Source organism: Eptesicus fuscus, chromosome 5 (assembly GCF_027574615.1).
Source record: "Eptesicus fuscus isolate TK198812 chromosome 5, DD_ASM_mEF_20220401, whole genome shotgun sequence".
NCBI classification, from domain to species: domain Eukaryota; kingdom Metazoa; phylum Chordata; class Mammalia; order Chiroptera; family Vespertilionidae; genus Eptesicus; species Eptesicus fuscus.
Window position 1 is genome coordinate 75,726,709 of NC_072477.1, and position 12,054 is coordinate 75,738,762.

At 41.8% G+C, this 12,054-nt stretch overlaps 1 protein-coding gene and 1 pseudogene across 3 annotated transcripts in view; one reads left to right on the plus strand and one right to left on the minus strand.

Annotated features, from left to right (window-relative positions):
• Positions 1-12,054, plus strand: part of TOX4 (TOX high mobility group box family member 4) — a 36,460-nt gene that overhangs the window by 2,298 nt on the left and 22,108 nt on the right. For 2 of the 3 annotated variants that reach the window (XM_054716429.1, XM_008159798.3), the window contains exons 3-7: positions 6,065-6,307; positions 7,161-7,421; positions 7,767-7,997; positions 10,294-10,374; positions 11,006-11,746. In XM_054716429.1, the coding sequence (XP_054572404.1) occupies positions 6,065-6,307; positions 7,161-7,421; positions 7,767-7,997; positions 10,294-10,374; positions 11,006-11,746 (1,557 nt within the window). The other variant, XM_054716430.1, reaches the window with a different exon arrangement.
• LOC114229077 (U6 spliceosomal RNA) lies at positions 5,287-5,385 on the minus strand (annotated as a pseudogene).

Below are 12,054 nucleotides of genomic sequence, written 5' to 3' on the forward strand. Positions count from 1 at the left end.
TTGGCTCAGTGGATAGAGCGTCGGCCTGCAGACTGAAGGGTCCCAGGTTCAATTCCGGTCAAGGGCATGTACCTTGGTTGCGGGCACATCCCCAGTGGTGGGTGTGCAGGAAGCAGCTGATCGATGCTTCTCTCTCATTGATGTGTCTAACTCTATATCTCTCGCCCTTCCTCTCTGTAAAAAATTAATAAAATGTATTTTATAAAAAAAAAAAGGATAAGCATATACCTACCCTATGACCTAGTGATTCCACTCTTTGATACACACATGAGAGAAATGAGTGCATATATTCACCAAAAACATGTATGTTCACAGCAGTTTTATTCATAGTAGCTAAGCATTGGAAACAACCCAAGTGTCTGTAAACTGGTACATCTGTAAAAAGGAATACTACACAGCAATAAAAAATGAACTATTAATAAATGCAACTTGGATGATCTCAAAAGTATAATGTAAGCAACAGAAGCCAGACATAAAAGAATAGACACAATATGAGTTCATTTTTAATGGAGATAAAAAATATGCAATACTAAACTCTCCTATATAATAAAGAGGTAATATGCAAATTAACCCTCACACCCTCACAAGATGGCTGCCTACAGCCAGGCCAGCAGGGGGGTTAGTGAGGGACGACCAAATGACTGAATTAACAGGCTGTGTGGGGTGACCAGGTCGGTGAAGGGGGAGGGGCTGTGAGGGGGGACCAGGCCGGCATGGGGGGCAGTAAGAGGCGACCAGGCCGGCGGAGGGGGGGTGCAGTTGGGGGCAATTAGGCTGGCAGGGGGGACAGTGAGGGGCAACCAGGCTGGTGGGGGGGCAGTTAGGAGCGACGAGGCCGGCAGGGAGGGGGTAATTGGAGGCGACCTGGCCGGCAGGCAGGTGAGCGATTAAGAGCCAGTGGTCCAGGATTGTGGGATCGGGCCTAAACTGGCAGTCGGACATCCCCCAAGGGGTCCTGGATTGGAGAGGGTGCAGGCTGGGCTGAGGGGACCCCCCCCTCGTGCATGAATTTCATGCACTGGGCCTCTAGTAGTGATATAAATCAGAATAGTGATATTTGTTGTGGAAGGAGGGAGCATTGACTGGGAAGGAGCATGAGAAAATATTTTGGAGTAATAGAAATATCTGTATCCTTGATCTGAGTGGTGGTTAATTGGATGTTAGCATATGTAAAAAATCCATTGAAATATATATTTAAAATTTGTGTACATAAGTTATGCTTCAGTAAATAAAAAATAATGTTTAAAGAGTACATGTCCAGAGAGAAAAGCTTAGCATTTGTTATAACATTGCTTGAAATAGGAAAGGTCTATAATCTAAAGGGAATTTAATCTTTTGTTTCATTCAGGTTGCCTCCTATATAATGATACTAGTGGCCCGGTGCACGAAATTCGTGCATGGGGTGTGTGTGTGTGTGTGGGGGTGTCTCTCAGCCTGGCCTGCACCTCTCCAATCTGGGACGCCTCAGAGGATGTCCAACTGCCAGTTTAGGCCCGATCCCACAGTCAAGACATCCCTTTTGCAATCTGGGACCACTGGCTCCTAACCGCTCACCTGCCTGCCTGCCTGATTGCCCCTAACCACTCTGCCTGCCAGCCTGAACACCCCTAACTGCCCCACCCTTCTGGCCTGAACACCCATAAGTACCCCCCCAGCCAGCCTGCTCGCCCCCCAACTGCCCCCTCTGCTGGCCAGCTCGCCCCCAACTGCCCTCCCCTGCCGGCCTGATCGCCCCCAACTGCTCCCCCCCGCCAGCCTGCTTGCCCCCAACTGCTCCCCCCTGCCGTCCTGCTCGCCCCCAATTGTCCCCCCCCCGCTGGCCTGCTTGCTCCCAACTTCCCCCCCCCACGCCAGCCTGATCGTCCCTAACCACCTCTGTCTCGGCCCCGCCACCATGGCTTTGTCCGGAAGGATGTCTGGAAGGTCTCCCGGAAGTTCTCCTAGTCTAATTAGCATATTACCCTTTTATTAGTATATATTTTTATTGATTTCAGAGAGTAAGGGAGAGGGAGAGAGAGAGAGAGAGAACCATCAATGACGAGAGAGAACCATTGATTAGCTGCCTCTTACGAACCCCACTTTTGGAATCGAGCCCACAACTCGGTCATGTGTCCTGACCGGGAATCAAACAATGACTTCCTGGTTCATAGGTCAATGCTCAACCACTGATTCATACCAGCTGGGAAGCCTCCTTATTTTATAAACTGTAATTCCCAAACTGCTTCTTCCCCCTAAAAGGCCCAGGAATTTAACAGAGAAGGAAAAGAAAGCTGAGTGAGAAGGTAACTTCATCATGTTTCTATTTTCTACTTCTGTGCCCACATCATTTATATTTACTTTGATACTTGCTACAGTTATCTTTGTTTTATATTTGACAGTCTAGAGTATGATCTAGTTATGTAGTAGATCCACTAAAATAAGTTTGGATTTTCATAATTGGATTTTAACCATAATCTTTCAAATCATTTGTGTAGTAAAGGGATTTAGAGGGAGTCTCTGTATTTATTCTAGTATGTGGTTTACCCTTCCGTATTCTTATTCATTGCCATTATTTTTTTAAATATATTTTTATTGATTTTAGGAATGGAGAGTGAGAGAGATAGAAACATCAATGATGAGAGAGAATCATTGATCGGTTGCCTCCTGCACGCCCCCTACTGGGGATCGAGCCCGCAACCCAGGCTTGTACCCTTGGCTGGAATCGAACCTGGGACCCTTCAGTCCACAGGCCAACGTTCTATCCACTGAGCCAAACTAGCTAGGGCTCATTGCCATTATTTTACTCTTCATACTTAAAGGAAGAAAACCAAATAAACAAAACAACGCAGCTCACCTCCCCGCTCTCCCCCAAAAATATACACAATACCATTAAAGCCACAGATAGTGACTAACAAAGCTGTTTTCAGGAGGTTGTACATATAAAGAATGCCTTGTTAATTTGATACAATGGAATCTCTGCATGTCTGTTTTTTTAGTGTAGTGCATGAGAGCACTCCAGATGGTTTCTGAGGGCTAGTCCTTTGTAGAACACTGGTCTCTTATTTTGGATATGAATTTTTACTCTTTTAGAGTTTTCATTAACAAATCATTTCATATCTCAGCAGAGTTGCTTTTTTATTTGTATGGTAAGCATCATTTGTTGTGGATAGGCATCTTTTACTTTGCCAAAACAATCTGTATCTTTAAAATTTTTTCAAACTACTATTATGTAACGATTGATCTAGCACAATAAATGTTTCCCCTGTTCTTTTTCCTGTCTCTGTAGCTTGTTTGTTTGCATGAGAATTTGGTTAAAAAAAATCTTTGTACCCACTTCCTAAAAAGTGCTCACATGAATCTAAACTGAAATTTCAGTGTCATGTAAGCCCTGGCTGGGTAAGGGGTAGCTCAGTTGGTTAGAGTGCTGTCCCAATACTCCAAGGTTGTGGGTTTGATCCCCGGTCAGGGTACATACAAAAAGCAACCAATGAATGCAAAAAAAAAAAAAAAAAAAAAGTGGAACAACAAGTTGATTTCCTTCCCTCCATCAATCCTTCCTTCTCTCCCTCTCTCAAATCAATTTAAAAAAAAATTTTTAAGGTGGTAAAATGAATTCAGTGTCATAGAGCTAGAGATAAGAACTTTCACACGATAACAAATTATGAGTTGTGTACTGAGAAGAGTTAAGTTCTTAGGGAGATATTTACTTTTTCTATCAAGAACTGCCTGCTTCTGTACTCCTTATGCTACTGTCATATAACAGCCCAGACAACTACCAAATTTTTACCATGCTAAGTAAAATAGTAAGGATCTTGGAAGAGGAAAACAAAAATGAAGCTATACATATCTTTTTGTCTTCAAACTTATTTCTGTTTGCCAATATGATTCAGAGAGATTGGGCATTTCAGAAACATACCTTTTTCTCCCTAGTTTCTACTACCTGGAAATATTCTTCTAGCACTGTCTGCATTAAAATAAAAATGATGATATTACTGAGACCCTTTCTGGGCGTAGAAAAACCAGAGGACCTCTTAGAATGCATTGTTTAATCATGAAAAAAGTGTGGATGTCTATTGAATTTGATCTGAATCAGTTGACATTTACTATGCCATGTGACAGGTTGATAAAATTTAAAGCTTCCAAAATTTCAACTACCTATGATAATTGGTTGGGGCAGATGGCAAGTTAATTATAATTCAGATGTTAAAACAGTTATTAAGCAATTATGTATATCAAGCAATGTGATCAGCTTTTGTGTGCTAAATCCAATTAATCCTCATAAAAACCATATAAGGAGATTACCATTACAACTGCCATTTCCTTAAATGAGGAAAACTCATTTAAGATTATATAGTAAGTGGCAGAGCTGGGACTTGAACCAAGACCTCTGTGACACCAATGGCTCTTGATATAATTTACAGGGTTGGGAAATACAAGTTTATAGTTCATATGGAAAATAATACAATAACTAATAATATAAGAATAAACTGTGTTTTGCATACTCATAACTATAAACATACTTTTGCCCCACCCTGTGTAATGCTCTAGTGCTACAGATGCCATTTTAGTTTTTTTACTTTATTTTGTTTTTAATATATTTTTTATTAATTTCAGAGAGGAAGGAGAGGGAGATAGATAGAAACATCAATGACGAGAGAGAATCATTGATTGGCTGCCTCCTGCACACCCCTGACTGGGGATTGAGCCGCAACTCGGGCATGTGCCCTGACCAGGAATCGAATCATGACCGTCTGATTCATAGATCGACATCCAGCCACTGAGCCACGCCGGCTGGGTGCCATTTTAGTTTTTTATTTTTTTTTATTTTTATTTTTTTAAATATATTTTATTGATTTTTTACAGAGAGGAAGAGAGAGGGATAGAGAGCCAGAAACATCGATGAGAGAGAAACATCGATCAGCTGCCTCCTGCACATCTCCTACTGGGGATGTGCCCGCAACCAAGGCACACGCCCTTGACCGGAATCGAACCTGGGACCCTTGAGTCTGCAGGCCGACGCTCTATCCACTGAGCCAAACCGGTCTCGGCCCATTTTAGTTTTTTAATGTCAAAAGAAACCGTAACATTTAATGTGTCTTATGTCAGCAATTGGTCTGTTAGCTCTGTGTATGGTGGCCCCATTCGGAATAGAGTGTATTATTTTTGTAGTTGGACTCAGAGGAAGGGATTGAGTCTTTAGCCAGCTGGAGTAATCTTTTTCTTCCTCACTTAACAGAAAGGCTTGGTCAGAGCAAGATTAAGAATATGTTCAGGAGCTGATAGGAAACCAGTTTGCCATTTAAAATATAATATATGGAATGCTTCATGAATTTGCGTGTCATCCATGTTCAGGGGCCATGGTAATTAATCATCCAATTTTAGCTTACATGCTGCCAGAGTGAGCACCAGTTTGTCTTTTGACAGTAGCTCTTATGTTTTTCTCTTCACTATTATCCTTACTTTGGCATTGTTGGATTTTCCAAAAATACTGTACAAATAGGAATCTTATTTGTTGTTAACATCATGATTTCTAAAATGGAAAAGATGTAGGAAACTCTTAAGTGCATACATTTTAGAGGGAGATAAGGTACCCATGATAGGAAAAGCTTCAAAGGAACATAAAACAACAGAATATAATTGTCTGGTTGACAATGAATTTCTGTGGTCTAACAGCTCAGGCGTAGTAGTAGTGAAATCTTTAGAATCTTTGGAGAGACTTTAAACATCATAGCTAAACAGGTAATAAAGTCTGAGTCCTTACTAATGCTGCTGAAAGGATTATTCATTAGAATAATAGACATAATATTTTAGGACCGCTGAGATGATAAAAGTAGAAAAGAGATAAAAGAATTGAAAATTGTGATTGTTGTTGGCAGCTTTGTATGTGCCATACATCCAAGGATATGAGAAAGAGAGGTTTATTTGTAAAACTAAATAGGTCCTAAGAAATTGATAACAAAGATAGGATCCAGGCTGGAAAGAGGTACAATGAGAATTCTCAGTACTCAGCCATGTTCTTCATTTAGAAGTATACAGTTTCTCCTCTTCCCACTAATTATTTTTCCTCTCTTTTTCCCCCTTACAGACATTCCATACACCAAGCCTGGGTGATGAGGAATTTGAAATCCCACCTATCTCCTTGGATTCTGATCCGTCGCTGGCTGTCTCAGATGTGGTTGGCCACTTTGATGATCTGGCAGACCCATCCTCCTCTCAGGATGGCAGCTTTTCAGCCCAATATGGGGTCCAGACATTGGACATGCCTGTGGGCATGACCCATGGCTTGATGGAGCAGGGCGGGGGGCTCCTGAGTGGGGGCTTGACCATGGTAAGGGGCAAGATATGTTCAGGCTTACCCAAGCTCCTGGGCATGGTGTTAGGGAAGATAAAAGGGATTCTGTTCTCTATTGCACTTGAGTATTACATGTTTCTCACTCTTGTGGATGAAGGCTCATTGATAAAGACTTAAAGTCCATTGAATGAATGAAATGTATCATCTGAGTGAATTTTACTTGAAAAATGATTTAAAATAGTAAAATGTGCAGTCACCTGAAGATTAACCCTGAATTGAAGATGATTTATTGTGATTTGCAGGCGGTCTCCCCCCTTTTAATATAGCCTTCACATCCTAGGATTCAAATGTGAGTGTGATAGTTGGCACATTGATTTATTCAAAAACATTCTGAACAAAATGTATTAACTGTGGGTTAGTAAGTGTTATAAATCAGTATATTGGGCTTCCAGCACATCTCATTAGTAGCACATCTCCACACATTTTATTTGATGTGAAACATCTTGACTTCGGCCTTATTACTCAGATTGCCTGTGTATTGCAACTTTAAAAGCCATTATTTTAGCAGTGTACAGAGAACACTTGTGTCATTATTACCTCCAGATTACCAAATAATTTATTAACTCTTTAATTTGTCCAAAATTAAGACCTCTGGTTATTTTTAGTTGTTTTAGAACAGGCTTTGGAGTACAAAGAAGTGACTTTACTAATTTATATACTTTGTTAAAAAGCTTAGTGTTTTATATGTAGACAAATTATTTTATGTTTAGAGTCTAAACAATAATACAATGTAGATGAGTAGGGTGTTTATAAACTGTCCTGAACTCGGTGGGGGGAAGAGTGGTGTTCTTTATATTTAGTGTTTAATTAGTCCTTCTGCTTCTCTCAGGACTTGGACCATTCTATAGGAACTCAGTATAGCGCCAACCCACCTGTTACAATTGATGTACCAATGACAGACATGACGTCTGGCTTGATGGGGCATAACCAGTTGACCACCATTGATCAGTCAGAACTGAGTTCTCAACTTGGTTTGAGCTTAGGGGGTGGTACCATTCTGCCACCTGCCCAGTCACCTGAGGATCGTCTTTCAACCACCCCTTCACCTACTAATTCACTTCATGAGGATGGTGTTGAGGATTTCCGGAGGGTGAGGCATTCCCTGCCAAAAATCAAATCTGCCATGATATTCTGGGATAAAACTCTTGGCATACAGCGCTACTTAGTATCTTTACACCTGTTCTGCCATCTCCTCTGCTCTTTTCTGGGTATGGGGTCCTGCCTCTCAATTTATAGTTTGTAAAGTTCCTCCCAATTTTCATTCTTACTGGTCCTCACATACTTTACTAATATCTTAATCCTATTGCCTCTATTTTTAATATTTCTGAAAATTCCTCCATGTAGCTAGTTTCCCCATATAAAAGTCCTTTTCTTGCAGTTCTCCAGATATATTTCCCTTCTTCCTTCTTGTAATTCTCTCTTTTCTCCCCTGCAGCAACTTCCCAGCCAGAAGACAGTTGTTGTGGAAGCAGGGAAAAAGCAGAAGACCCCAAAGAAGAGAAAAAAGAAAGATCCTAATGAACCTCAGAAACCAGTTTCAGCATATGCCTTATTCTTTCGTGATACACAAGCTGCCATCAAGGGACAGAATCCCAATGCCACTTTTGGAGAAGTTTCAAAAATTGTGGCCTCCATGTGGGACAGTCTTGGAGAGGAGCAAAAACAGGTGAGCAAATAATGAGGAACTAGTGGATAGGGAATGTTCTAGAAGTTTTTAAGTAAAGGGATGAAAACTTAAGTTTTCTTTTAACTTTCTTACATGTTCTTTTATCACCTCTTTGTTAATGTCATTTACAGATCATCCTTTATCTTAGAAGCTGCAGCCATATACTAACTAAAAAGTATCAGTTATTATAGAAACACTGAATCTAGTTTTTCTAAGCCTCATTTTTTTACCCTCTGTAAAATTAGGCTGTTTCTTCATAAGTTGCATGTTGTGGCTAACTCTAAAATCTACCAAGTTTGGATTTAGAATTTAGTTTAGGATTTTTCTCATTGGCTTATTTTTAACTTAAAAACTATGATTAATCTCCCTACATTTAATGTGGATTTTTTTTTAATGAAAATTGTGCCTGGCCACCATAGCTCAGTGGTCGAGTGTGAACCAGGAGGTCACAGTTTGATTCCCGGTCAAGAGGTAGCTAATCAATGCTTTTTTTTCTCATCGATGTTTCTATCTCTCCCTCTCCCTTCCTCTTTGAAATAAATATCCTATATAATAAAACCCTAATATGCAAATTGAACGGCAGAACAACTGGCCACTATGATGTGCACTGACCACCAGGGGGCAGGTGCTCAAAACAGGAGCTGCCCCCTGGTGGTCGGTGTGCTCCCATAGGGGGAGCGCCACTCAGCCAGAAGCCGGGCTCACACCGGGCTAATGGCTGGCAAGTGCAGCAGTGGTGGTGGGAGCCTCTCCCAGCTCTGTGGCAGTGCAAAGGACCCCTCAGGGTCCCAGACTGCGAAAGGGCACAGGCTGGGCCGAGGGACCCTCCAGTGCATGAATGTTGTGCACTGGGCCTCTAGGGTTTAAAATAAATAATGAAAATTGTGATACTATCTAATAAAGGATAGAATTGAAATGGCTATAATTATCATACACTATCTAGGTTTTGTGTCAAAGAGAATCTGCTACTTAATAATTTGAAAAGAGTAAATTTATTCTAGATAACTTGTATTAGTTATCTGTTGCTACTCAAAGCACCACAAATTTTAAAAAATGGCAATTTATTATTTCCCATGATTCTTCAAATTGATTGGGTATTTCTCCTAATGTTCTTTCCTGGGCACATTCCCGTGGTTGTAGTCAAGGGACAGCTGGTATGGCTGGCCAGGGTGACTTTGCTCCCATGTCTGGCAGTTGGTGCTACCTCTTTCACACAGCCTCTATCTTCCACATTTAGACTAGCTTCTTTACAGTATGGCAAATGTTGACCAGTGATCCAAGAGGACAAAAACAGATGCCCAAGATTTTTTGTGTCACTTCAGCCACATTTTAATGGTCAACGGAATTCATAGAGCTAGCCCAGATTCAAAGAAAGAGCAAATTCAAAGAAAGATTCAGTTCTTAATGGAAGAAGAGGTATACAAAATGGAAAGAGTTCTTGTGGCCATCATTGCAAACAATTTAACACATTCCTTAAGGGAGAGTATACTGGTTAGGCACAATCCCAGGATAAGCAGACTAATTATCTGAAATAGTTTGGGGGTCAGGATTTGTTTTGCTAATCGAAGTGGGCATGGGTTGGTGTTAACTTTAGAAGTGTAGTTATTCTAGCAAGATTCTTTTTTTTTTAAGTTTAGTTTTATTCTTTTTTTTTATTAATATATTTTTATTAATTTCAGAGAGGGAGAGGGAGAAATAGAAACATCAATGATGGGAGAGAATCATTGATTGGCTGCCTCCTGCATCCCCCTTACTGGGGATCGAGCCTGCAACCCGGGCATGTGCCCTTTACCGTACTCAAACCTGGAACACTTCAGTTCGCAGGCCGACACTATCCACTGAGCCAAACCAGCCAGGGTTGGCAAGATTCTTGTTGATTGGCTGGCTTTCAGATGCTTGGTCACTGGAAAGTCTGACATGGAGGCTGTCTTGATTACTAGCTTTCAAAAGTATATTCACTAAAAGGAATTGTCAGTATTCATTTTAAAAATACATATATCTTCATTGATTTTGGAGAGGGAGAGAGAAAGAGAAACATCAATGATGAGAAAGAATCATTGATTGGCTAACTCCTGCACACCCCACACTGGGGAGCAAGCCTACAATCCAGGCATATGCCCTGACTGGGAATCGAACCATGACCTCCTGGTTCATAGGTTGACGCTCAACCACTGAGCAACACTGGCCAAGCTGGAGTTGTCAGTATTCAGATTGAAATTTTCATTTAGTGATGAATAGAATTATCAGTCTTTTCTAGGCGTTTGGGCACTTCTTAAACAGTTTTTCTTTCCTGCAGGTATATAAGAGGAAAACTGAGGCTGCCAAGAAAGAGTATCTGAAAGCTCTGGCTGCTTATAAAGACAATCAAGAGTGTCAGGTAAGAGGGTTACGGCAGATGGATATTTAAACCAATAAAAGATTTTTTCAAGCTGTTTATTAGTTACTAGAGCCCAGTGCACGAAATTCGTGCATGGGTAGGGGTGGGGGGGGGAGTCCCTCAGCCTGGCCTGAACCCTCTCCAATCCGGGATCCCTCTTGCAATCCGGGACCACTGGCTCCTAACTGCTCACCTGCCTGCCTGCCTGATCGCCCCTAACCACCTCTGCCTGCAGGCCTGATCACCCCTAATCGCCTCTGTCTCAGCTCTTGCTACCATGTCTTTGTCCAAAAGGACGTCTGGAAGATGTCCGGTCTAATTAGCATATTACCCTTTTATTAGTATAGATAATACCACCAAAAACCTGTGCAACCTCTTAATAACTAGTTGTTAAAGCTTAGAAACATATACAGCATGGTTTCTTGTTGTTCCCATCATAAATCTTACTAAACAGTCTTTGTGAGTTTATTTTCATTGTTTACTTTAGACAGGGTAGCACCCACAGCTGTTTTTTTCTTTTTCTTTTTTTTTCCAATCTATCATTGTCTTTTGGGAGGTGATTAAAGTGAGTATGTCTCAGGGAATACAGTAAATTTCTGAATGGCTTTTTCTTTTTTTGGTCGTCTTTTAGGCCACTGTGGAAACAGTGGAGCTGGATCCAGTGCCACCATCACAGACTCCTTCTCCACCTCCTGTTGCTACTGTTGACCCAGCATCTCCTGCACCAGCCTCAACAGAGCCCCCTGCCCTGTCTCCTTCCATTGTTGTTAACTCCACTCTTTCATCCTATGTGGCCAATCAGGCATCTTCTGGGGCTGGGGGTCAGCCTAATATCACCAAGTTGATTATTACCAAACAGATGTTGCCCTCATCTATTACCATGTCCCAAGGAGGGATGGTTACTGTTATTCCAGCCACAGTGGTGACCTCCAGGGGGATCCAACTAGGCCAAAGCAGCACAGCTACTATACAGCCCAGTCAACAAGCCCAGATTGTTACTAGGTCAGTGTTGCAGGCAGCAGCAGCAGCTGCCGCTTCTATGCAACTGCCTCCACCCCGACTACAACCTCCTCCATTGCAACAGATGCCTCAGCCCCCCACTCAGCAAGTGACCATTTTGCAGCAGCCTCCCCCACTCCAGGCCATGCAACAGCCTCCACCTCAGAAAGCTCGAATCAATTTACAGCAACAGCCACCTCCTCTGCAGATCAAGATTGTGCCTGGACCCACTCTGAAAATGCAGACCACCTTAGTCCCACCGGCTGTGGAAAGTAGTCCTGAGCGGCCTATGAACACAAGCCCTGAGGCCCATACAGTGGAGGAGACCTCTACTGATACAATCTGTGAGATGATCACAGATGTAGTTCCTGAGGTGAGCCAGTTTTCAAGCGTCTTTCCTTTGATAATCAGTCTCCTCTGATGATCCAATAAAAGTAGGGGTTGCCATTAGCACTTAATGCTTGGCAACCAGGAGTATGAAACAGCCTGTAAAGGACAGTTCCCATATATAATACTCTGTAATGTTCTTGGTGAAAAGCATTAAGAGGGCCTCCTTTCCAGACTACTCTTTAAGCAAAATACTGTGGTTTGACTAGAAAGGATACAACCCAAGCCCAGAGCTATTTTTTGGAGGCATCTACCCAAGGATCCTAAACTTTGGAGATTTAAGTGCTTCCATTT